Source organism: Chlamydotis macqueenii, chromosome 4 (genome assembly GCF_036417535.1).
Source record: "Chlamydotis macqueenii isolate bChlMac1 chromosome 4, bChlMac1.mat, whole genome shotgun sequence".
Classification (NCBI taxonomy): domain Eukaryota; kingdom Metazoa; phylum Chordata; class Aves; order Otidiformes; family Otididae; genus Chlamydotis; species Chlamydotis macqueenii.
Window position 1 is genome coordinate 78510979 of NC_141559.1, and position 26654 is coordinate 78537632.

A 26654-nucleotide genomic window follows, 5' to 3' on the forward strand; every position below is an offset into this window, starting at 1 on the left:
GGCTAGGAGAAACAATTCCAAACGTGGTTTTCGGTGGGGGGTTTCCTAATGAAGCAGCAGTCCCAGCCCCGTGCCTTCCTTGCGTAGGTGGGCGATATTGCATGGAGGATCTTCGCCTCCTGCCTCTCCTGCTCCCACCCCCTCGCCCTCCTATGGGAAACGGTGCGGCTGGGGGTGGGGGGAGGCCAGCCCTTTTATAAGCGTGGTCTTGCGGCAAGTCAAAGTTGATAGGAGTGACTGGAGATTTGGCTCGGTCCGACATACCCACCTCCCAAGCCTTGGGGTCCCTGGGATGACCAAAGGGGGAATGGAGTCAGTCGAAGTGTTCACGTCTGAAGGCAAAGGAAGGGGCTTGAAAGCCCAGAAGGAATTCTTACCCGGAGATGTCATCTTTGCGGAGCCAGCGTATGCAGCCGTGGTTTTTGATAGGTAAGAGAAAAGCACTTGTAAAACACAGACTGAAAGTAATCTCGATGCGACATTTCGTCTGGCTGGGTGGGTAAAAGTTTGAAAGTGTCTGGACAACATCAGAGAAGGGTGCGAAGGGAAGTCAGAAGCACTTCTGAAAAGCCACATTCACAGCATACAGTGAGTGTGCTTCCCAGGGCTCAGATCAGCTTTTTTACTTTTAATATGGAGCAATCAGTTTTCAGGATGTGATCCTGTAAGGCGCTCAGTGCCGTCAGCTTTTACCCAATGCGGTGAACGTTGCGTGTATTTGGTGCGTCACGACACCGGACCCACGTTACGCTCCGGTGAACTGCCAGGAGTTAGTGTAATTCGGGTACAACAATCTCAGGCTGACTTTGCTGAAGCCTCTGATGTACAGTGAGCGATAAAAGGGAATTACATTGTGCTCTGCTCACGTGTACCGCCTCCCCGCTGTACGCGCAGCCTCATCCCCGCTGCCTTCAAACTGGAAACTAGCGGGGATCTGCGAGTGATGTTGTTTCTGTTAAAACAATTTTGTATTTATAGCTAGCCGAGTTAACTGGAGACAAGCTTCTGCTTTCGCTCTTGCGTGAGACTGGTTTGAATTTTTGTTCACACTGATACAGACAGAAACAGAATTCTGGTGCAAATGCATTTTTCTTTTCTACTGCTTAATTCAAGGACGAGCAACGTTCGTTGCCGGTGGGGCTGGTGGGTGCCTTCTTCTGCCCTTCAAATCAGCGGAAGATTCACTTAAATACCCTGAAAGCTAAAAGACACAGAGAACCACTTTCTATGTTAATCTCTCATGGGATAAATATAGAATAAAGCCTCAGACATGAATGGAATTTGTTCAGCCTGATCATGCACTTAAAATTTGACCCAAACTTTTAAATGGAGGAGGTAGATGTCAGCTGAAGGTTGCATTCTGGGCTTAGGAAATTTGTGAGCATTCTTCAAGGGAAACCCGAGACTGAATTTTTTTTTGCCCCAAACTGCCAGTGACTTTAGTGAGTATTCTGCACGCTAAATATGACGCGGAGTGACTCTACCTTGCTGAGCTTTCCCGCTAATGAAGTCTGGGGCACAAGCAGAGCTCATGATATTGTTTTAATCCCGGTCATCTTGTAGCTGAAACTGATTCGTGCTACTTTGTGATCTGGCAATAGCAGAGATTGGGGATTAAATGGACAGAGCAGGAAATAAGGTTTTTTCTGTCTTTCATTCACTTTTTCCTTGCCCTTATACTGTCAGTGGGTGAACATCCTTATGAATCTTTACAATAGCAGCAATTATACTTTTTTGGTTTTATTTTAATATGTCAATGCAAAAGCTCACATTAAAAACATATTTTTTTTTTAATTTTAAAATGTTAAGTTCTTGAATTCTTAACCCTGAGTTTAATTACAGCAGTTAGGGGCAAAACCATCTCTCCTTGATCTGTCCTTTTAGCTCTTGTACTTCAGTCTCACTTCTGTCCCTAGCTGGAATCTTGCTGAGATTCTGTGTTTGCTTCAGAAGTTCCTATGGACAATTATTTCTCCCACGTGCCTTGTTAAAAATACTAATTATCTTTTAGACCATTGCAAACATTTTGCCTGTTGTTGCTGGTTCAGGATTTTCTTTTTCTTCTATGTGAAATGTTGCGAGCATCATGCATAGAGTAGTGCTGCCCATGTTGAAGAGCTACAGCTTCACTGCATTTTCAAATGTCACTTGTGTAACGTGAGATAAGGGGAGAAACTATCACCACGTGGGCTCTTAGACTGCAGACTGTGTCTTAGGCTTAGGTTTCCAATAGAAAACCTTGAATGGGGAGAGCTGTGCTTCCCTCCCTCCCTAGACTGGGCTTGTTTGGCTCTCAGAGGGTAGGTGCAGACACGGAGCAGCGAGGAGGCAAGGTAAACCCTTCTCTGCAGCTGGAGAGGATGGGGATGGCTTCAGTCGTTCTTATCTCTCTGCTCTTTCTTTGTTCTGGTGCGCGGTAATAATGGGCTCCTACCCTCCCGTGGCACATTTCATCCCAGAGCACTTTGTATACGTCAGTGTGAAATGCATTCCCAAAATCTCCGAAGCAGGTGGTGGCAACTAAATGCTTGTTGGTTAGTGCTTAGCGGGGGATAGCCTGAGCCTGGGATATGATGGAAACATGCATTTTTCTTGTGAAAACTGCCCTGACGCTTTTCCTATACACACAGGGCTTTGGTTTTCAAGGTCCCTTCTACCACTGTCCCGGGGTATTCAATTACATAAAACCCCATTGAATTTGTCACTGTCAAAGAAGGGCAGGCTGGGTCCTTGTAGGACCTGCAGGAATAAATCCACCCTAGGCCATGGTGGCTGTTTTTGCCCTGGAAGAACTGCTGTTGCCTCTGCACAGATGAAAAATCCAATGAAGAGGCATGTGTTTTTCCCTGCTCACAAACACACATGGGGAGGTCCTAACATTGGTGTTGAGTTTATGTTATTAAAAAGGATCTCGCCCTGCGTTGGGAAACTCAAAGTCCAGAGTCCCTCATCCTGATTCCATTCAGCATCTTTGTCTTGTGCTGAAAGCAGTGTGTATGTGTACTATGGAAAGGGGCTTCAGATATGACTGATCGGTGGGTTTAATTTTTCGGCTCAGGTCCTACCAAATATGTGATCAGATTTTCCACAGAGCTCAGCTTTCTTTGTGTGTAAAGGCCACCATAGAAGCACTGGAGTGCAGAGTTGGTCTGTACTTTGCAGCCCTTTTAAGAGCTCATTCCTTTTGGCAGTCTCATCCTAGGGTGGATGCTGACCCTCTGAAGTTCTGCCCTTGATTTTGCTGTTGAAATCACATTCTGTATGTGATGTGTATGGATGGCGATCATACTGCAGTGGCCACACCACAATCTTCTGCGTGACTGGATGTGATGTGGCAACACGGCAGGCGAAGTGAAGGTCTCTTTTTCAGATTTGTAGGAGCAGCTCTTCAGACATACAACATAGTTTTCTTGGTTTGGCTGTACTACAGGATGGAAAGCAGCTTGTGTTTGTGCCTGGCCACAGAACTGTCAAGAGATGGGAGGTGTTACTGTTCGTAAATGGAGGAGCCCTGTTGATCGTCATTTGGCCTGGTGAAGAACATAATTATGAAGTGAAAAATTTGCATTATCTCCTATAGCTGTTTAACTTCAAGCATGTGAGAAATCCCTTCATAGCGCTGTTACGTAGCAAAAACTTGGATTTCATTTCATACTCTGAGAAACTATCAGAAGAACAAACCTCTTTGCCTTGACTGTACAGAGATCTTGTCAACTGGTCTTATGCTCACAGCATGAAGTGTGGATACACTACGCTTTGGGCTTAAATGATGCGAAGGCCCTTCTCTATATATTGATGTGAGGAACTGCCAAAGTAATTTGGACCTGAGGCTGTCACCCATCTGCCCTGTACGAATGTCTGTTTGTCAGCAGGAGGCTGAGTTTGAGGAGGTGATGAGAATTTTATTTTCCCAGGAAAAGGAGAAAGGTTTTCTTTGACAAAACTCTTATCATCAGCCATCATACTCTGAGCAAGACTCGTCAATTTAACTGGACCAGCCTACAGTGTGATGTGATGGCTTGTCCAGCAATATGCTTTGAGACTCAGCTTGCAAATTGAGACACCCAAAACTGTGGTCTGTGATGTGTCTGCGTGAAGCTAAGGGCAGGATTCAGTTGCTATAGGTGTTTAGTGTCATTTGAGATGCCCTAGGGTATCTGAGACATCCTCTTAGTGCTGACAGGTACAAAACAGGATTTATGAGAATCAGGTCTCCTCTCAGGCCGGATGGGTGTCCCTGCAGAGCCTAAAATATCACCAGGCTCCTATGTCCAGGCAAGTGAAACCAGCCCTAAGTGCCTGTAGAGTCAATGGACGACTATAATGTGCACCAAGCAGACACTCACCTTTGAGCTGAATGGCTTTCCAGACCCCTCTGGGTGTTTTGATGGGATCTCTACTTAAACACTGAGGGTATAGATGAGCACATTTAGGTGTGTGAATCTGCAGACTGCATCCCGCCCTGGAAGCCCCTGAAGGTCCCTGAAGTCATTAAGGCTGATGAAGGCTTGTACTCTTCAACCCAATGATGGTCATCTGAGCAGCAGTTTCTTAACCAGTGCCAGAGAATTTTAGTCCAGGAGTATATAAAATTCAAAGTGAAGCTAAAGAAGGTTCCTGTAGACATCAACCAGCTCATAGTTTCTTAGATTTTAAGGCCTGAGTATGACTCACAAGGCTAACCCTGCTCATTGCAGGGACGTTAGACTAGATGACCTTTAAAGGTCACTTCCAACCCAACCCCTTCTGTGATTCTATAACCTTTTGCTTAACACAGTGGTTACCTGGCGTTGACTCCTGCATCAAGCCTGTTACTTCTACCTGAACTAGAGCAGGCTGTTTAGAGAGATGGTGAATACTGATTGAAAGAGGGTGCAGAACCCAGTGTGATCTCCAATATTTTACTGTTTAGATAAAGTGCAGACACAGTCTCTGATCTGTGTTTGAATCAGTCTTGCTGTTATTAGCTGAAATAGCACTCAGAAAACACCAATATCAGGCCTACTTTGCACTAAAATCGATGCAGAAGGTTGGAAATATATCTTCTCAAGGAATTCTTTGCCTTTGTTGGGGTCATTCTTCGACTTACGAAGCCCCTCTGCATTCCCCATTGGTGTTACCTCTCACTGAAGCTTGCTCTAGTGCTCTCCTTACTTGCTTGGGTTTAATCCTTCCCTCCCTCTTCACTTTTTCTTTGAAGATCCCAGGTCTCCTTTCCTCACAGCCACCTTCAAGATGAAGGCATTCCCATTGCCTGAGCTCAATGTACAGTATGTGACCTTCTCCTCTGGCGTGTCAGGTGGCTCTCAAGCCTGTAAGAGTTTACGTATCCTATGGGCATAGGGATGCCAGATATATCTCTGTCAACCTTCGTTAAGATGTTTGCTCTTTAAACAGTGGGGTTTGAGAGACAGTAGTCAAGGCAAACAGTGTCATGTGGTAGAAAGCCAAGATCACCTGAAGATTTGCTTGATGAGGGATTTGCAAATTGCTTAAAACCTGAGACCATGCTATTTTTGCACTCCTTTTTGATGTATGAAACAGATCCAAAAGCGTTTTCCAAGGGAAATATGGGGAGCTCTGTTATTGTAGATGGGATGACCTAGGAATATAAGAACTGCAAAATTTTCCATAACAGTATGACTTTGAAGAGATTATGGAAGCAAATTCTTTGAGTTGATACTAATAAAAACTGACAGCTAATGTGATCATATTCACATGATTTAAAATTTTGTGGGGTTTGATTTTTTATTATTATCTCATTTGTTCAAAAGCTTAAATAAAACCTGGGAGAAAACCTAGCTTTTTAAAAGGAAACCACACGCACATCTCAAGCTTGTAATGAAAGACCAAAAATAAAGTAGTCTGAAATTAGTCTAAAATAAATTCTTCACTCAAATCAGACAAACTAGGATGTGTCATCCCTGACATTTTAAAGATGTACTAAGCTCCAACCCCCCTTTTTAAGGGAGCAAAACTGTTCTTGTGCTAATAATTCGTCATTATAGGTATCCTCAGTAGAAGCCAGCTACTGAATACCTCCCTTTTCCTTTCACTGCTGATCGGGTAGGTGCGTTTCCTTAGGCTGTTGTGTTTAATGAAGGGTTACAGCCTCTGCTTTGAAAGCCGAGTGGACTTTGCCTACATCTTAGCCTGTTCTTATGCCGTCCTCCGTAGGACGTCGAGGAGAGAGATACCTAGCCAGCCAATAATAAATATGAAGCAGGTGGGCTTAGGTGTAGGTTAGGTCATCCGTGTGTGTCATTTGTCGTGTACAGAACAGAATAAACTCACATTAAATAGGTCATGAGCTTCTCACCATGTCCATTAGCTATTCGATGAAATCCTCCTTTTATTCCTTTGCACTCCAGCCATCTCACCTTTCTTTTCCAGATCAGTGAATGAGATGCTGTGGGTGTTGGATAGGAAATGATTGGCAGATACTTGGATTGTGCGTGTCTCAGAGATGAAGTTAATATATTTCCTGAGGTGAATATATTTCCTGTGGCAGTGCTCAGCCCTCTGTCCTGGCAGGTCCAACAGATCTTGATCCATCTGAATCCCATCCAAGCAGTCACAAGAGCTATTTGTTTCTTCTGCCTTCACTGAGAGCCGTGCTTGCGGGAGCCATGGTTCAGTTGACAGTGCTCTGTCACCTCTTGCATTTGTTGGCTGGCACGTTGAATCATTGCTTTTGTGGCTGTTGCTGTGTCCAGGATTAGTAGTAGTTGCACGTCTCATCTATGTAACATCAGAGCTCATGAGCCCCTGAAAGTTCAGCTCGGTTGACGCGTGGATGAGAGGCCAAGGAAACCTGAGGCTGTTCAGAAAGTCATTTAGTGAGTCAGTCGGTGGCACCTGCCCGCCAAGCCAGTCCTAAATCCCTGACCTGGCAAGGCTTGGGTGGGCTGGAGACATCACCGTGCTAATGAAGATCTTGCTTTTGGACAGGGTGAAAAAAAGAAGTTCTCACTATGTGTGGAAGATGGCAGTGAATGAATGGCCAGAGATCACCCCAGGGGCCATAGTGTACATAGAAACAGCAGAAAGCAGTTGTCTCTGTGTTAAAGCAAGGGAAGCCAAGCACCAAGTCTCTAAGGGTTCAAACCTCCAGGCTCCTGGGTGGGTGCTCTATGTCTCACTGGAAACCTTCAGTGCTGCCTGGCCATGCAGCATCTTGACCACATGGACATGGGCTGCTGTCTCTGCAAGGAGAGGAAGCTCCATGTGGACCACCTGGAGCCATTTCGGGTTGTGATAAACACTTTCTAGACCAGACAGAGAAGGCTTTATAGATGAGTGATTTCCACAAAGCTGAGAGACTTGGTTCCACAAGCTGAGCAACCTCAGGCTGCTCCCTTTGTCCTTGGAGGACTTAAACCATTGCAGAGGGGATGACCTTCTGCGTCTCCTCAGAAATGAGGGCTTTCCAGGGCTGGCAGTAAGTTCCACCAGCTGGGTTTGCTTTGAAAACTCTGGACACCCTGTGTGATAAACAGCAAAATGCAAAGCTGACATTTCAGTATTTTTCTATTCTCCAATAGAGAGCTGGCGTTAGCCAAGCCCCTATTTGAGGACTTGGGTTTTGCTGCACTGTATTTCCCTCTGACTTGTCGTTCCTTTTTACAGGGGAATTTACTGAACTGCCTTTTCACTTTCTGACTGCCCTCAAAACGCGCAGGCGGCAGGAGGGAGACCCATTCTCCATGCGAGATATCTCCCCGTGCTTCCCGGCACGACACAGCCAGGAGAGTTTTATCAGCTCTCTGGCTCTCCTTTGCCTTACAAGGAGTGTTAATCTTTCTTGCACCTCTCTGCCCCCCTGACTTGACAGCTGACAGAGCACAGCCTCGCATTTCTCACCAGCTCCCAGCTCTTTCATTTGCCTTAATGGAGTTGGCTGTGCCTTCCTTTCCAGACACGTGCTCCCCTCCGCCCCATCCTGGGTGTTCACCTTGCGTCAGGCTCCCTTCCGTGTGCCTGTCATTTTCCAAATCTCATTTTTGCACGTGATTTTGTCAGCTGCAGGTTGTTCTGCTTTAAGTCAGTGGCCCTCTGGTTTACATCAGTGGCCCTCTTTATCCCGCAAGAGCCAAGGGTGGATTGTGTCAGCAGCTCATGGAATAGTGCCAGAGGAATGAAAGTGTATTTTAAGTGTCCTGTGATAGATATAAATACGCATATCTATGTTTTTATATATATAACTGTATAGTCCAGAGGCAGGACAGTTTTGGGGCTGGGGACTCTGGGGCTGTGGGTCTGATTATCACCTGTGGCACAGCCGCCTCTTGATCATAAATCATTTTTTTTATTTCCTCGTGCCTCAGTTCCTCCACTATAGGTGATGATAATGTTCCCTTGGGAATGAAGCCTGTTGTCAGTGAACTTTTTGCAATGAGGTGAACCTCCTTCCTGGGGTCAACGGTGTCTGATTGATGGGAATTTAAATTCTCCCCTACTGTTGAGCCTGGCTGGAGGCAGAGATAAAGCGGGCAGTTGCCTGGAGAAACAGGCAGATGGGGACAAGTCAGGCAGCGAAAAGCCTTCTCTAGCAGCAAGGGGAAAGTTGTTTGGGCAGGAGACCAAAGTGTCCTCCTTCCCAATAAAGAAGCAAGCAGCTGGACATGTGAGAAGGGCACATGGGGGAGGTTTCCTCTTGGTCCAGGAACCAGGACACTCTCTGAGGGAGGATATCAGGCTAGGCTTCTTCATCAGTATCCTCTGATACATTTGTCCCTTGGCCTTGGTTATTGTTACCTGCATACTGTTGTAGGGATGCTTCTTGGAAATCCTGTTTTGAACCACCCAAAGAAGCAACCTGCTCCTTTTGAAAGGCTGAACCACAGAGCCAGGATCAGGAATAGCCGGTGAGCAGCACTTACTGCTGCTGGCACCAGAGAAAGATATCAGACTTTTGGATTTGGAGGAGACATCTGCATTGCTAGCCCATCTGCAGGAAGGCTTTAAATGGCCTAAAGAGCACAGTGCTAGAGCTGGCACTGGACAGAGAGGACTTCATGCCCTGGGAGCAAAGCACATCCTCACTTCAGGCACCATGCTCATTACTGTGCTCATGTTTAATGAGACTTTCATGGGTGGCATATTCTGGGCCACTGACCAGCACTAAATCATTGATGTTCTCAGCTCAGCAACATAACAGCCTTGTGAAGATGAAAGATCCCCTGGGTTTGTTAATAAAATCTTATGGTGATCATAAATGCAAGTACTGCTCTCTACGTCTGGTATTACAGTCAGCCCACCTCATGTCCTACCCTGACGAGTGCTCCTGCAAGCTCCTGAAAGTTCCTCTTCCTCTGTCTTCAGCTGTTTGGTGTTTCTTTTCCATCCCTGGGCAGCTGAAAATCCCCTTGTCCTTTGGCAGTCGTGCCTGGGGATCTGCTGAGGGGCTGGGAGCCTGCCCTGATCCCTCAGACCTTCACTAATCCCTGCTGAGGGGCTGAGAGCCTGCCCTGATCCCTCAGACCTTCACTAATCCATGCCAAGCATCTACCTGGAGTCATTGGGACCAGGAGAGCCCCAAACCCACCTGGCCTGGGGCTCTGTGCTGCTCTATCCTGATAGTGGACAGCTTGGAGACATGTGCTGCAACCGAAGAAGGAGGAGAAGGGATGAAACACTCTGTGGTGAGAAGATCCACCATGAGGGAGGCTGTTCTCTTGGCTTCCTCATGTCTTTTCCAACACAATGCCACAATTGCCAAGTGCAATGCCTCCAGTACAGCTACACCTTTGGCCCAGTGACAAAAAAAGTTCAAACAAAGCTGATTTTTAGTCCGTGGAAACATCTTGGTTTCAAGCAGCATAAACACAAGGTTTCCCTATGTAACCACTTCTATCTATCACTCTTCATTGTGATACACCTCTGGTCTGCTCACTAGCAGAGCATCTCTGATGTATATTTTTATCCACACGGCATGCCTGTGCCTAAGAGAAGCTTAGGAGAGCAGTTAGGATGGCCCAGAGCTGTGCTCCCATTTGATTCCGCTTGCCCAATGTTTTGCTAAGTCTCAGGCACGGTGGTGGCCACTGCTTCATTTTGTGACCTGGTCCACGTGAGGCCCAGGAAAGCCTTAGCGTTCAGAGGGGGTTAACTTCAGCCAAATTCAGAGGCTTTGCAGGCAGGTGAAGCTCTCAGGCTTCACATTCTTCTTCGTGCTCTCCTGAACTACAGACAGCAAGTGGGTGGCTGGTGCTTCGGCACGGGCCAGGCAGAAGACGAAAACAGACTGGAAATCCTATCAACAGCAGCGGTGGTGAGGAGGAGGAGATGAGTTGCAGACGAGAGGGCTGAGAGCTGGGGAATGCTTTATTGCTCTTCTCCTTTAAACAAAATATTTGTCTCTTTGACATAGCCAAAGAGAAAAGCAACAGCACTGGGCAAGCGCACAAGGATTAAGCTGGGCGGGAGGTTTCTCCATCCTCCCAAAAAATCTCGGAGGGCCTGTCCTTAGTGGGTGTGGGGAACTCAGGGATGCAAAGCTGGCAGGACCCTCACTGGGTGAAGCTGGCCCTTTGCTGAGGTATGAGCCAACGGGTGCTTCTGTCCTTCCAGCCTGACACACCTCATCTGTCACACCTGCTTCAAACGACAGGAGAGGCTCCACCGCTGCGGCCAGTGCAAGTTCGCCTACTACTGCGACCGGACCTGCCAGAGAGCGGCTTGGCTGAACCACAAAAATGAGTGCTCCGCCATCAAGAGGCATGGCAAGGCACCCACCGAAAACATCAGGTGAGAGCTGGCCCCCAAGGGCTGGTGATGGTGGGAGAGGACAGGGCATCCCTCCAGAGGGTGGCAAGGAGGAGCTGGGTGCCCTGATTTGGACAGGGGGGAGGTGAGAGACAGTTTGGGAAAGGCCAAGAGCATCCCTGAGCTGATGGGATCAGGACCTGGAGGAGCATCCGGAGTGTGCAGGGTTTGTGCTCCTGCTTTTTTTTTCAGTGCTGACCCAAAAAAACTCTACTGCAGGTGAATGTGGTGAGGCAAACCCACATGGGGTGGTTTAGGAGGTGTGAGAAAGTGGGGAGTAGGTGGAAAAGAGGAGAGGAGATGGGCTTTTCCCAATTTGTCTACAGGACACATTGATTTGGATTCACATTCTGGCTCCTTTATAAGAAAATGAGGAATTCTAAAGGAGATGAGAGCTGCTGTGGTGAGCTAGGGACCTGGGGGGTCTGTAGGACTTCTCCAGAACATGGATGCCAGGACAAAACCCTGCATCTGTCTCCCTTTCCTTCAAAAGCCTGTGAATGGTGGCCAGCCATCAGCCATCCGACGCTGAGCCTGTCTTGATCTATCTGCACACAATTCCCTACCCATGAAATGAATTTTGATGGCTCTTTGGTCCTTATCCTTGCACTGGGTGGTGGTGCTAATGCCTGGGGCTCTCTCCTGGCCAGGCTGGCTGCCCGCATCATGTGGAAGATAGAGAGGGAAGGCAGTGGGCTGTCGGAGGGCTGCCTGGTCTCCATCGATGACCTGCAGAACCATGTGGACAGCTTTGGCGAGGAGGAGAAGAAGGAGCTCCGTGCTGACGTGGAGAGCTTCCTCGAGTTTTGGCCGCCCCAGAGCCAGCAGTTCGGCATGCAGTTCATCTCCCACATATTTGGAGTGGTAAGTTGGAGGGGTGAGAGAGCAAACGGAGGACTTCTTTTAATGCTGACTCCTCAGAGAAAGTCTCCAACTGACCTGAGTTGAAGATGCCCAAGCTCATCCCTTTCTTGCCCTTAAGAGGCCGTAGCAGTTGGGATGGCAGAGACCGGCATTTGCTGCAGGCAGTTTGAACACTGCTGCATTCCCCATCTGCATCGCTTCCGCGCTGACACTGGGAAACTGAGGCACAGCAAGGGCGAGGTCTGAAACCTTTTATCTGTCTAACCATGCAGGCAAGTGGCTTGCTCAGCTGTAGGTGCTGCAGTGTCATCACAAGTCCCACTGAGACATCTCTCTGCACCTTGGAGAGCTGAGAAAATCTGTTGAAATATGTTTTTAGGAAATATGCTTAGAATATATTTGAATATAGTAGATCTGGTTTAGTATCTACATCAATGTCTATTATATGTTATGTGCATTAGATTTTTACATGTAAAATATTAATATATGTATTTTTATAGATAATAAAATATGTAAAATATACTAAATATATTTAATAATGTACATTACTATCTTGTTAACCACAAATTTTTGTTCTCAGTGTGGCAGAGAGGGAAGTTCCCAGAAGCCACTTCAGGCTGAGCTGCTGTGCCTCCAGACCCAGTACAAGCTGGTGTATCCTGGGATGAACTGGCCTCTCAGCTGCCAGTGCTGCCTGAGGGGCCAGGGTGAGCTGAGCTGAGCCGCACGCTCTGCTCGCACCTCTGCTGATGACTGGTGTGGTGGAGAAGTTGGCTTTGCCAAGCCTAGCGCAGGGAGGGGACACGGCATCCTCTCACACCCATCCTGCAAAGAAAATCCAGTCCACTGGGCGCAGGGAAATCTGTGAATTAGTGACTGGCATAGCTTGCCCATGCAGAAGTAAAGAAGTACAGATAAAGTACAAGATCAGTTAAGAAAGAAAATAAAACTATTAACAGAGCAAAATAATTAGCAGCTGAGTTAATGATTTCCTGTGGTATATCCCACTGCGTTTTCTCTTTGCAAATATTTCCTTTGTTTATGTTTGTGACTGAAAAGTGTTCGATTTATATGTGATAATAATGTACCATATACAGAAATGGAATCATTCAGTCCTGGTATATATGTCATGCAAAAGCAGGCATTGTGAAAATTGTTCAGGACTCCTAACAAACAGTAGTAATTGGGTTTTATAAGCTCTGTGACCCAGCAAACGTGACCAGGTTGAATGCAGCTCTCAAGGTTAATTTCTAACTGATACCCGTTTTAATAAGCGTGAACTTTGCTTTCTGCTGATGCAGTACTTGAATTGCCTGAAATTCATTCTCCTGTGACCTGAATTATTGGCAGGAAGTGAATATAAGGAAACACGTGCATGATCAAGCCAAATTTATCTTAGACATCCCAAATTCATATATACAGTAAATATTCTGCAGTGTTAACTCAGCTCTGCTCTGCGTTGGTCCGTCTGCGTGAGTCCTGCATTGCTTCTCTTCTGATGTTTTACCCCAACTAAAGATGTTATTTCTACAACTATGTTCTGCAATGATCTCGTTGGCACTCCTTTCTCCTTAAAGTTTGGAGATAGGATGCTGGAGATCTATTTCTTCTAAAGCATCAGTGGGAACTGAGAAATCCTGAGTGTAGCCGAGTTCAACTTTTTCTCCTTTATTGCTTTTTCCTGCCTGTGTTTTGGGATTAGATCAACTGCAATGGCTTTACCCTCAGCGACCAAAGAGGACTGCAGGCTGTTGGTGTGGGAATCTTCCCCAACCTCTGCCAGGCCAACCACGACTGCTGGCCCAACTGTACCGTCATCTTCAACAACGGAAAGTGAGTGGATTTCTCTCCCCGGGTTGCATCCTAACAGGCAACTCAGCAGATTCTGCTAACACCACTGTGTCAAATCCTTGCCTCAGAAAATCTATTCATTCTCGTTTCCTTATGTAGCTCAGAGACAAAAAAAATATCAGGATTTTCTTTCTAAAGAGGAGCTGTTATCTCTATCATTATTATTTTTTAAAATATTGTCTGATGCACTAAGCAAATACACAAGGTTTGACCCCAAATCCAGTGAACCAGCAAGGATTTTCCCCTGGTTTCTATGAGTTTTGAAACCAGACTCAAAATAGGCAGATGAAGTACTAAGTAGCTGCCTAGATCACTCCTTATATTGAGGCTTTATTTATAAATAGTTAAGGAACCATTACATTAAATAAATTATTAAAGACTATACTGAGTCCACAGTCCAAGAGTTTCTCATAACCGAAGCTTGCAATCAGCTGTGTATCGCTATCTGCCGTGTTTATAACCATCCCTAACACAAACCTTCATCTTTGTGAGAGCGTGCCGCCTCTGTTAATCACGGATTAACCCTTTAGCAATGGGATCTTAATGACTGTTATCTGCAAACCGAGCCACGTGCCGGTGCAGGATGCCCTAAGTCACTGGGCATTCCCCGTTCCCACTCAAGTCCTATAAGAAAATTTCTGCGGGACCTGTGAGATGGAAAGAGATCAAGTGGGAAATGCAGAAGTGTTTCAGCAGAGCTGTGAGTGGAGGCTGCTGCGCTCAGTGCTCGGGGCGGTGCACAGGAGGGATGCTTTGCCCTTCCCAGTCTCCTCCCAGGCCAGAACAGGTAAAACTGCTGCTGATTCAGCAAGTTGCATCGTGCGCAAGAGATTAACTGTGGGAAACTGCTTGCCAAAAACTGCACAGCTACAGTATTTCATCCAAATTTTCCTCTAGGTCTTAAGATTTTACAAATTCCCATGTTCACCAAACTTTAGTGCTCTAAGTTAACATCCCAGCCTTCCCTTCTTTAACTAATGCGTTGCTTGTGCGCTCCAGTTCTCACTGCTGGTTTTACCTGATAAAACTTTACCAATGTTTATCAAGCAGCTGGTAAATGAGCAAAGAGAAAACACAACTGCATTAGGATGATTACTTTGGTGGGAAATAGGGTCTGATCCAAAGTCAGATTGGAGTCTGTGCTCTGATATCCAATTGCTCTGGATCAGATCCATAGTGGGATGATGGAGAGCCTCTCCAGCCAGCCTGGGAAGCGGAGGAGGTGACTAGCAGTGATAGCAAGCTGTGTTTTAGAGAGCATGACTGCTGATGTTGGTGGAGACATTTCTGTGCAGAGAACTCACCCCATTGCACCTGGCAAATGTCAGAGGCAGGTTTTGCTCACCCCCTAAAATCGCAGTGCCAGAACAGCTCTCCCCCAAATCCTCCACAGCCCAGTGATGGGCAATTTGGTTGCATAGCAAAAGAGCACTACATGTAGCGAGACGTGAGCCAGGTGCTGAGAATTCCCTTAGCCTTTGTCAGGACGATGTCCCGATGCCCTACGCCGTGTACCCATATTTTTTTTGTTGTACTTGTGACCTGTGTAAACTGCAGATGTTTGTTTTGTCTTTCAGTCATGAGGCTGTAAGATCAATGTTCCACACACAGATGAGGTGGGTTGGTCTTGAAAGCATCATCCTCCCCCTTGCCCTATACTCCTCATGCCTGGTGTTTAATGGAAAAGCTGCAAATATCCTGAGGGGCTCCCCCTGTTTGCAGAAAATTTCACTTTCCCTGTTTTCTGAACTCCTCCGTATAAAGCCCCACTAAACCCAAACTTCACTTAACTCTGCATTTTGTAGTAAATTAAAACGATAGTGGTAATACTGTGACTGTCTCCCCCACTGTGAATCCCCTCTCTGCCTTCCCACCCTCTCCCTTGGCTTCCTCCCTCTCAGTATTTCCCCTTCCCACTTTTCGTTTCTCCTCCCCTGACTACAGCAAGAGCATGAAAGTCAGAACAAGGTCTCGCTGATTTGTACAGCCTGAAATAAAACCTTGCGTATTAGGAGATGAGAAATGATTGCATTACTGACGTACTAAATCGCCCATGTTTCTTCTGCCACAAACGGTGCCCGTTGAATGCGTTGACTACGGTAGCAATCCGGCGAGATGTAGGTTTCATCCTTTTTTATTGTAATACCTGAGTAATGTTTTATCCTTTAATGATGCCACTGATGCAAACTAAAGAAATCACTGAAATGTATGCAAAATAATAGAGACGTTCTCTACTTAGCTCATGCGCTTGGTGTATTATAGTCGGTCCTGTTAAAGGGACACTGCTGTCTTTAAACTTTAATTTCAAGCAAACACACAATTTCCTCAAATAAGACGTGAGATACTTTTGAAGTGCTCTTCTTCCCCATGGAAACTTGCTTCGTGCGTTATAGATAGGACCGTAAAAATGAGTTTCACTTCTGATTAGAGGTGCTATTTTGGGGCAATTTGAGTTTGGAGCTATCAGGCACTCACTGCGTGCGTCTTTCAAGGTCCTCTGCATTCGGGGCAAACACTGGGGAAAGAGCATGGGACAAGCTCACGGGGGTGCTCTCAGATGACCGTGTCTCTTTAACTCCAGCATTTAAAATATGCCGTGTGTTTTCCAGGCTTATCCCAAATGCTACCAATCCCCTCCACGCAAGGGATGGCCGCTTAAAATACACCTAGGGTGCTTAGGCTATCAGGGGCATCATAAAAGTCAGAGGCTTGATTTTGCTTCTCTGGTTGCATGACTCACTTTAACGAGGATCCCATTAAGGCTGAACGGGAATGTTTATATGTGGAAACTTTTTGGATGGGAATTGCTCTTTTTCACGCACTTTCTCCTGGAGTAGCGGGTTGCACCTTTCTCTGGCTGGCGTTTTCCCAAGGTTGTGACATAACTAATAGCTGCCCTTCGTGGCGATGGCATGTTTAGTGACAAATTTCGTATGAAATACGCTGCTGATGTGATCTAACACCCGGAGAAGGTCAAGACCGGCCTCGGGGTGTAGTTTTCACAGCAGCTTTAGCGCGGCTGAAAGGCTCAGAGCTACGCCCTTGGTGCTTAGAGCTTCTAATGGGAATTACAAGGGAATTGCAAGGGGATTACAGTCTCTTTGCAAAAATATGATCAGACAGAAAAAATCAAGTCAGAAAAAGTAATGTCCTCCCTAAAAGACTTACTTTTTAATGCACCTGATGAGATATTTGGGTTCTACACCACCTATGCCTTTGGTTCTTGGGGAGCGAGTCCCAGGACTGATGTACCGCACCGTGGTGTGACAGTAGGGTGGGAGCTCAGACCATGCGACTGGTTTCGTTTTGATAACCCGTAAGTATGGGTAGCTGCAAAAATGTGTTTAACCAACTAACTGGTCTGAGCAGAGCCCAAGGTCATCGGTCTCAAGCTAATTATTTCTAACCGTGGGTAGAGTAACTAGTAGATGGGGGAGTAGATGGGTGCAGAAGCACCACCTTGCAATTGGTATTTGATGGAGGTCTTTCCCACTCTGGCCAAATTCTTCGGCTGATTGTGACTGTCCAGCCCCCGTGACTGAGAGACGGCCCAGAGTAATTGGGAGATTTACCTTGTAGAGAGAAACAGCAAGGAAATAGTTTTGAGTGTCCGCATTATTTAAGACCTTTTGCAGGGAAAGACAAGAAAGAAAGGCAGGTGTAAATAAAGATCTGGCTTTCCAAAAGCCTGTCATTAAGGATTTACTGTGGATTTTGGTTTAGTAACAGAGACCCATGATTTCCTTGTGTTTAATATTAGCAATATCAGATCGAATAGGCTACATAAAAACCAGACCATTTCCAGAGGATTCTTTCTAAGCCTCTATGTAGAGATGCGTGAACAGGGTGAGGACATCTCTTACCCAGCACCCAGAGGGAATGTGTCTTAACTTTTCAGAGTGAAAATGATACCGAAAGCAGCACGGCTCGGGATCTGGGAGTCTAGCCAGGGGTGTGCGGGTAGCATGCAAAGCAGTACTTAAAAAAAGACCCAGAGTCCAAACTCAGCATTTTGCGAGGCTTGTTGGGTATTTCTGATCTCAGGGTTTTCTCCTAGTGAGATCCCCTGCAACATAATAAAACTTTATGTCTAGATTCAGCCCCTATCTGGAAAAAGTAATGGAGCTGTAATCTGTTTATAGCTCAGACCCTTACGGATCCCTGCCAGCGGCTGGCAGAAGTGCAGGAGAAACTGATGTGACCATGTTTTTACTCTCTATTCAGTTAACCAGGCTGCTGCCCGTCTCTGCCTTGCCTCCCTGCAGAGCTAAAGCAGTACCATGGGGTGAGGGCTCACCGCGGCAAGGCAGGGGCAGGATGTGTCCCTGACGGTTCTACGGCTGCACCTTTGCTTCCGCTGCTTCTCCAACTCCACATCTCCTCTCCTTTGCTCCCAGGATCGAGCTGCGGGCACTGAGCAAGATTTCTCCAGGGGATGAGCTGACTGTTGCCTACGTGGATTTCCTCAACGTGAGCGAGGAGCGGCGGAAGCAGCTGAAGAAGCAGTATTACTTTGACTGCACCTGCGAGCACTGCAAGAAACAGATCAAGGACAACCTGATGCTGGCGGTGAAGGAGGGGGAAGGCAAGGTATGGTTTGTCCTGCTGTGTCCAAACCCAGAGGCAGCTGCCTCTCCTCCACCAAAGGTCTCTGTGTGTCTGTGCAACCCCAGCTCCTCAGCCCGTGACACTCACAATAGCCACAGAGTCAGATTTTGGCAGAAGCCTGATGTGCCAGTGTGAAAATTGAGAACAGAACTGACCCTTGATTGAGCACGACACTAATTCAAGCCACCATGCGAGGCCACTTTAATCTCCATTGTGCAACATATGTGCAGGTTTTGATTTTAAAAAGCCCAAAAAAGTTGCTTTTAACTCTAACCTAAAAGGCCATCAATGGGCAGAATGCTAAAATATTGGAAAATCAGGTTAGAGCTGAGAAAAATGCTGGCATTTAGATTGTGGGGTTTTTTTTTTTTTGGAGGAACTGAAAGGGAATCAAAGTTTTGACCAGAAAATGTGTTGCAGGTAATTTGTGGTGACAGGCCTAACCAGTGCTGCTGAGGCTGTACAGTTTGCGAAACGTGTACCATCACATTGGCTCCAGGAAGGTGGGAAGCCTGAACTTACAGTCCCTCCTTGCAAAGGCCTGTCACAGGCAATTTGTACCATCACTTGACATTTGTGCACGGTTGCTGCGGGCAGACTGACTGTGAAGAATTAACATGTTTGACTGTTCATTTTTAAGTGATCTGTATTTTCCTTGGAGGTCTCACAAGTCTTCGAGTGGGAGGGTGCAAGGCTGTGTCTTGCTGTCAGCAGTGGGATGTGTTGCTTGGCCGGCGGCTCCACTTATGAGCATGCTGGTAGCTCTAGGAGTTTCTTTTTGGTTCCTCTGCCCAAGGATATAATTACTTACATTTTTCGTCCTCTGTGACAGTGTTAGCTTAGGGGGTTTCTACTCTTACAAGATTTACAAAGTGTATAAGGGATGGCAAGGCAGCGCAAGAGCGTTTTAATCATAGAATCGTAGAATAGTTTGGCTTGGAAGGGACCTTCAAAGGCCATCCAGTCCAACCCCCCTGCAAGGAGCAGGGACATCTCCAACCAGATCAGGTTGCTCAGAGCCCCGTCCAACCTGGCCTGGAATGTTTCCAGGGATGGGGCATCCACCACCTCTCTGGGCAACCCATTCCAGTTTTCCACCACCCTCAGTGTAAAAAAGTTTTTCCTTATGTCCAGTCTGAATCTGCTTCCCTCTATTTTAAAACCATTACCCCTAGTCCTATCACAACAGGCCCTGCTGAAGAGTTTCTTCCCATCTTTCCTGCAGGCCCCCTTGAGGTACTGGAAGGCTGCTGTAAGGTCTCCCCGGAGCCTCCTCTTCTCCAGGCTGAACAGCCCCAACTCTCTCAGCCTGTCCTCATAGGAGAGGTGCTCCAGCCCTCTGATCATCTTCATGGCCTCCTCTGGACCCTCTCTAACTGGTCCATGTCCTTCTTATGTTGGGGGCTCCAGAACTGGATGCAGTACTGCAGGTGGGGGTCTCATGAGAGCAGATTAGAGGGGCAGAACCACCTCCCTCAACTATATATTAATATATTGTCAGGTCACTGATCTGCTCTATCGAACAATCGTGTAATGAACCAGACAGTACAGCTCAGGGGCTGATGTGGGGCCAGACCAAACAACAAAGGTGGGATGAGGAACCATCACCTCTTACACCAGCATTGCCACCGGGAGAGGCCATGGAGCTGCATCTTCCTGGGAATGAGTACAGAACCCTCAGCCTCCAGCTCAGCATCTTTACCAGAAAGCCAAGCTCAGTCCCCTGACCCTTCTTTCATATAGGCAGTGGTCAGGAAAGGCTGGATGTTGCAGAGCAAAAGTCTCTCCTTGAGCAAGGTTTGGAGAAATGGGATCAAACTGGTATCAGAGAGCTCCCATGAGAAGCAGGACGTGGGACCAGAAGAAACCCTTTTCTTGTTGGGTTCCCCACTGGTGCAAAAGGCCCTGCTATATAATCCCATTACTAAATCATCAAGCTTCATCTTAAAGCTAATCCTGACTACTGAAACTCCCCGCTTAATGTAAAGCTGTCCTAGAGCTCAGTCCTCTGGTGCAGAAGCATTTTCATCTGACTTTCTGTAGAACTATTTTCCAACACCTCCTTCAGTGGATGGCTCAAAAAAAATCTCAACTCTCAATCAACACCTGCTATCAAGCCTTGACCGAGCAGTGAGATGCACCGTCCCCTTTTTGTGTGCATTAGAGGTGCTCTGCAGCACGCAGCAGGAAGACATGTGCTTTTAGGTAAATGTCCTCCACAGTCTGAAGTGCTTGTATAGAAAAAGCCTGTAACTATGCAAGGTGCATGATTTCAGCTGTTAAAAATACACTCCATCCACAGACAATAAGCATCCAGACTGACCTCACCCGCAGAGCACGTCTGCTCACTGCTGGCTCTATCGCATTTTCTGAATTCGGGCTCGCTTGCCTGAGAGCAGCAACGCTCACAGCTGTGTGGAAAAAGTGCTATGAATATATGGAGACTGACAGCTTACATCCTCAGCAGCTGCTCCCCGCTTCCAAACAGTAGCAGGGTTCCCATTGTTTATAATGGCAACAGGCTTAGGGGGCCTAGTAAATGCACGAGAGGTTTTTTATTAGACAAAGCCACTGTGGAAGTGCTGTTTGAGGTACCTATTCTGGGAGTCTTTACTCAGGCAGCATAGCGGTGTGATCTGCACTGACGTTAACGTTGCCTTTGAACGTGCTCTGCGCGCTAGGACACCTTGCGTGCTGCTTAAACAGCTGCCAAAATCTGGTTAGCTGTGACAGCTTCAGTCTAATAATACAGAATAATAAATCATAACACATACGTCCTCATCCATAAATAGGAGGGGGGTATATAGCTCTGAAAAGCTACTGGTTTTCCTTCCATACTAAACTTTCAAGAGCTTTTCCCAGCTAGCTGAATTTCAGATTCCTCAAAAATCCGACTGACCAGGAGTGGGAAAAAAAGAAATGAAACAGTCCCAGAGTCCTGAATTCAAATTTTTGCGTTCTTTGTTGCAACATTGGGTCTCTGCTTTTGGTCCACACGCCGAGGTCCTTCCTGGCTGCTGGGCGCCTACCAGTGCTCTGACTCTATAGTGCGTCTCCAGACCAGGCTCTTCCTGCAAGCTCCTGGAGTCAGGCAATTGTGGGCTGATTTCAGATTGCTCATTTGTGAAAAGGAAGCTTGTGATAGGTAGAATAGTTCGAAAATCCAAATTTGAAAGAGTCAGAAAAGTGGAAGAAGAATGATGGTGCTGGATCTCATGATGTTATATTTTAGCCTTAAATGAAGGGAGAGGAGGCAGCTAATTAGGAGATGGTTAGTGTTTTGTCAGGTGTGCCTAGATGTGCATCATGCCTTCGAATAAACAGTGAAATCCAAACTTCTTTGAGGAAGAAGTTTGAATTTCACTCTCCGGATGCAGCTGACACCTGAGGTCAACAATCTTACGGTGTTTGGACCTGATGACAGCGTTTCTCAGAGTGGGTAAAATTTAGTGATCTTTTCTGTCCTTATTCCACCCATCTCTCATTCAAGATCCTCATTTTCCAGGGGAGAGAAGTGGAGGGAAGAGTCAAGGAACCCAGTTATGCATGCCAGATGTACATGGCTGCTACCTTGATGAGCCACACTCTGGCTGAAGTTGAAGCTGGAGCTTCACCATTTGGTCGCAGGACCACTTCAGCCCAATCTTAGGCAGGTTTGAGGAGATACACTGGAATATACAGCCAGTGGTAGGAAGGTAGCCAGTGATGTGGCAAGCACCTCGCTGAGCTGAGTTGGGTTCCCAGACTGCGGAACAAGCATCCCTTCAACTAGAGTATTTTGTCATGCATCAAGCAGTGCATTTTCCTCACTGATTTTCCTAATGTTGTCCCCAGCCCTCTGCAGAGACAGTGAAGGAGGTCATCCAGTTCTCCAAGGACACGCTGGAGAAGATCAACAAGGCCCGCATGGAGGGACTTTACCATGAAGTGAGTCCTGCTGCTTTTGCTCTCTTGCTGTATATGCACTGCCAGGAAAAGCAGGTCTTGACCCTCTCTACATCAATGATTTAAGGATGAAACAAACCCCCATTGCTGTAACCTGAGTATCCCTGTGTGCTTCCTGCCCTCTTGGCAGCTCAGTTTGTGAAAGCTGACACTGGTTTCTGCCCTCGGTAAAGCACAACCATGTTTGAGACAACATCCCAGCCCGTTCTCTTTTGTAGTGGTGATACAAGGAGATTTGAGTGGCTTCCAGCACCTCTGGTTGACAGAGGTGTTGAACGAAGGGCTTCCTAGGCAGAAAACATGAGTTACATGGCAAGTGTAATGAGTCATCCCTGCCAGGTAGCCTCATAAAAGGAGGACAGTGGATTTGGGAGAGGGACAGGACAGTCAGGAGAGTTGCCATCAGGCTGTGGGCTATGTTTCCCTGTGTTGATCTCCTCTTCCTGGCTCCTGCACGTTGCTCATTTGTTGGGTGCTGAGGATGGGTGTGCGGTGTGGAAGACCCACATCCCATCTGGAGCACAGGTCAAAAGCAAGAGAGAGCTCAAGTCACTTCTTTCTTTCTCCCTCTTTTGCTGACCTAGGAAATATTTAATTGTTCTCTTCAGAGTGTAACAGTTTCCGGAAAACACTCCAGGTTGAGCAACAGCCTCTGGGTTTGAACTTTGAGAAAAGGCTCAAGCCCCTCAGAGCAGAGATCTGGATGTTGGGTCTGGGCTAAGTACAGCCATGACACAGCCAAGCAGACAGGCATGGGACAGTGCAGCTGTGTGTCTCCATCCCCATGGGGTCATTAAGAGCATTCATGGCATCAAGTGCTTGTAGGAAGTTGGGTGGATGGTAAGAGTCCTGTAGGCAGTTGGTATCTGACAAACCCCAACCTCCTGGGGTCTGTCTTCTCCTGAACAGCAGGCATCACTTCTTCCTCACCTATTTTATGAATGTAACACTGATCGTTTTGCTAGACTGATGTTTTTCAAGAAATAAAAGCGTATCCTATCTTCCCCAAACTTCATGGAGGCTGACTTGGCTTCTAGGACTGGTATGAACCATGCGACCCACAGGGCTCTGGTGTGACAGCTTGGAGGCCAAAGGTGCTCTGACTTTCCTTTCTCCTTGCTTTGTCTGGGCACAGGTTGTGAAGATGTGCCGTGAGTGCCTGAAGAAACAGGAGCCTGTGCTGGGGGACACAAACATCTACCTCCTGAGGATCCTCAGCATCGCCTCCGAGGTGCTCTCCTACCTCCAGATGTTTGAGGAAGCAGCTGACTACGCCAAGAGGATGGTGGATGGCTACATGTATGTCTGTGCCTTATTTCTGGCAGCTCTCTGTGGTTATGCACTGTTAGGCAGTGTGTTACAGGAATAATTTCCTTAGTCTGCTCCCGTCAGGGCAGCGGTGCTGGCATTCAGATTGAGACCTGATGATATCACCAAACAGAGAGGGACCCCTTCCTAAATGCACAAGAGGTCCCAAACACCTTGATTTACTAAACTGTAACCGGCAAATGATTTGGGTACATCTTTCATTAGCCTCTTCGTTTTGTCTCACAAGCATCCCAGTGCTGTCCTGGTAGCAAGACGCAGAGCCCAGGTGCAGGACAGAGAGGCTGTCACGGCAGGAGATGGTCTGTTCCCCTGCACCCTGCAGAAAGGGGAAGCTGCAGAGAAAAGAGAAACTGTGTCAAATGACATTTGGGAACCCAGATCTTTCCTGAACTTGAGGAATTAAAATTACTCAATATTTTCCCAGGAAAATATACCATCCCAACAATGCACAGCTGGGGATGGCTGTGATGCGGGCGGGAGTGACTCACTGGCATGCTGGTCTCATTGAAGCTGGGCATGGCTTGATCTGTAAAGCCTATGCCATTCTCCTGATAACCCATGGACCTTCCCACCCAATTACCAAAGACCTAGAGGTAGGTGTCATCTCCCATGTTGCCTTTGCTGTCTGTCTGGGCAAAATTATATTCAAGCTCCAGAAACAACCCATCCATAAGAGCTGAGAGACGTATCAAGTACTCCCTGCTTCTCAGTAGTGCAGTGGTTTTCTCTAGATTATGTTACAGTCTGCTGGGAAATGCATGTCCCTTCCTATGGGAAATCTCCATCCCTGAAAAATAGCTTTTCTCCTGCACCAGGTTATATATTGAAAATGGCCACTGAGCTCTTGAAGCTTCTTTGAAACCACTGTGCCCAAGGAGAGAGCCTCCCATTCTTCCAAGAGCCTGATTTCACTGCTCTTGGATGGATGGCATTACAATTTGGCTATAGCAAATTGCCTACGGTGGATGTTCCCGTCTTACCAATCCATTTCCTGTATCGATATCCATTCTTCCTTATCTACCACTCCCTTATCCTTCTGAGCTGTGGTGTATTTTCTTGTCAAATGCCTGATAGATGTAATTCCTACCTTGGGGTCAAGAGCTGCAGATCCCAGGGAATTACATCTGCTCAGTTATGATGAACTATTTACAATTGCATCTGGGGATCTGTCACTTCTTTAACTTTTAACTCACCTGATGTGACCATTGGCTTTACAGCATTCTCCTTTATTAGCCAAAAAAAATATACGATACCAAATGAAATCCTTTAGTGATGTTTTACTCCCTGTTATAGCAGAGCTATAAGCTTTATTACTGCAATTTTATATCATCAGAAAAATGAGTGTCTAGTACTTAAAGCCAACCTGTCTGTTGACTGTTTGCCTATATATAGCAGAGGGCAAGACCCCAGCACCTCCATTTCTGTATTTCCCTTCCCACTTACTTCAGCAGGAAGATACTGGATATATGGCACATGCTTATCTCTGTGCTCCTAAACCATGGGTTGAATAAATGCACAGACATGTAAAAACATTTCCTAAAATCCCTTCTGAGCCTCTGCCATAATGCAGCATTAGGAATTACTCTGCTCATGGTGAATCCCTGGGGTGCAGTGGATGCCATTGTGATGTGGTCAAAGAGGGGCTGAGCATCCCCTTCCTCCTCTCCTGTCTCCTCCCACGTGAAGTGACCCCCACCCCAGTGATGGGTCATAGCAAGGGTCAGGCTCAGGGTGTGGATGGGAAGTGCACTCGCTCCTTGGCTTTGCACAGCATCGCCTCTGGGTCCTGCATCAGGTTTGGGAGTATGAGGCTTCCCAGCAGCTTGCACAAGAGCTGAGTGCAGGAAGGACTGGTGCCTTCTTCACCTTCACAGTCCATAGGCAACCAGGTTTGAGAAAGGAACTGGATATCTGTATCTAGTCAGCTTTGATCCTGCTGGTGGGACACCTAGATTAAGTTGCATCAGTCGTTACATGGCCTAGGACATCCCTGAAGGACGGTCCCCATTTTTAGGCAGTGTTTTATTCACTTGCTTTGAGATCCTCTGCGTCACAGATCTTATAACCTGTTGTGTCCCTCAGGTCATGCGTGTCCAGACGGAGATGGAGCTGCGCATGTTCCAGCAGAATGAGTTCATGTATTACAAGATGAGGGAAGCAGCCCTCAAAAACCAAAAGATTCATGTCATGCCTGAGCCCAGCAATGAGACCGCACCAAGCCTCTTCCACAAGAAGGAATAAACCCCGAGCGTGACACAAATTTATGCCTGTGGGATAGCATTGCCTGTGGCACTTCCAAACATGGGGAATGTGATACAGGAATGGGATATATCCGTAAGGATTGTTTCCAGTGGCACCAGCCTGACAGCATGGACCCGCTGGGGGAGAGTCCTGAAAAATCTTCTGAGGGCTCAAAGCAGAGGAGATCTTGACAGAAACAACATCCTTTTTCTACCACTAGCAATAAAAATCAAAGCAAAAAAAATCAAAGCTCCTTCTGTGTCTACACTGTGAACAACCAGTGCCCATCTCCTGCCAGGAGAGAAAACCTGTATTTCACCCTGGAAGCAGAGTTCAATTACAGTTCAACCCAATTTATCAGGCATGGTTTGGGGCAAAACACACACTGGACATCTGAAGGCTCTCCAGGGCCCTCCTGCTGGTGGGAGGGATGGGAAGGAGATGAGGACGCAGTGGCCAGAACCTGTAGGTCTGGATCCTCTTGCAGAGGTGTGAGGATGGGGATGGTGGTTGGGACACGTGAACTGCCCTCATGCTGGTTGCTTCCCCAAGGCAGCTCCCTAGGCAGGATCACTGACATTTCCTTGAGGCCACCTAAACCTCCTCATCCTTTGGCCCTGCTAGTCACCTTGTGGTCCCTTTGGCTTTGTTTGTAAGGAAAGGTTACAGAGCCCTTTCCCTCCCCAGTGCTCCTTCATCCACCCAGCCAGGGCAGCCGTGGGTGCGTGACACACCGGGACATCCTCAGCAGGATGCTGGCACCTGCCCCCAGGAAGAGGCTGGAAGAGCGCCCATCAGCATGGAGCCCATCTCAGAGGGTCACTCAATGGCTCTGAGCCTGTGCCCTGGCCCAGCTCCATTCACCAACATCAGCTCAGCCTTGGCTTAACTGGTTGCCCAATTTCTGCCTGGGGTTGCATGAGTTTTGGAGGCTTGCATCTCTTTGTAGCAACAATAGAGAGGTTGATGGTAGCAATGAAGAGGCCTTTAATACAAATTTTACTTGAACAGACACATTTTACACAGTAAAATGATTGTCATGTACAGGG

General features: G+C 47.0%; 1 protein-coding gene across 2 annotated transcripts; it reads left to right on the forward strand.

The window, feature by feature from the left end:
* On the forward strand, positions 1-26649 carry SMYD1 (SET and MYND domain containing 1). 2 transcript variants are annotated; one of them, XM_010129963.2, is made up of 10 exons: positions 1-429; positions 10573-10749; positions 11418-11631; positions 13334-13464; positions 15060-15098; positions 17880-18072; positions 21925-22017; positions 23171-23334; positions 23789-23957; positions 25447-26649. In XM_010129963.2, the coding sequence occupies exons 1-10, from the start codon at positions 293-295 to the stop codon at positions 25603-25605; spliced, it is 1476 nt and encodes a 491-aa protein (XP_010128265.2). In that variant the 5' UTR covers positions 1-292; the 3' UTR covers positions 25606-26649. The 2 variants fall into 2 exon arrangements, with proteins under 2 accessions (XP_010128265.2, XP_010128266.2); XM_010129964.2 differs by lacking the exon at positions 15060-15098.
* The last annotated feature ends 5 nt before the right edge of the window (positions 26650-26654 follow it).

What these genes read in the sequence shown, in the direction of transcription:
- SMYD1 (XM_010129963.2), top strand. Translation starts at nt 293, where the DNA reads ATGACCAAAGGGGGAATGGAGTCAGTCGAAGTGTTCACGTCTGAAGGC. An exon ending in GTCATCTTCAACAACGGAAA is followed by an intron (nt 13,465 to 15,059) that starts GTGAGTGGATTT and finishes TTTGTCTTTCAG; the next exon opens with TCATGAGGCTGTAAGATCAA. An exon ending in AGGATGGTGGATGGCTACAT is followed by an intron (nt 23,335 to 23,788) that starts GTATGTCTGTGC and finishes ATATTTTCCCAG; the next exon opens with GAAAATATACCATCCCAACA.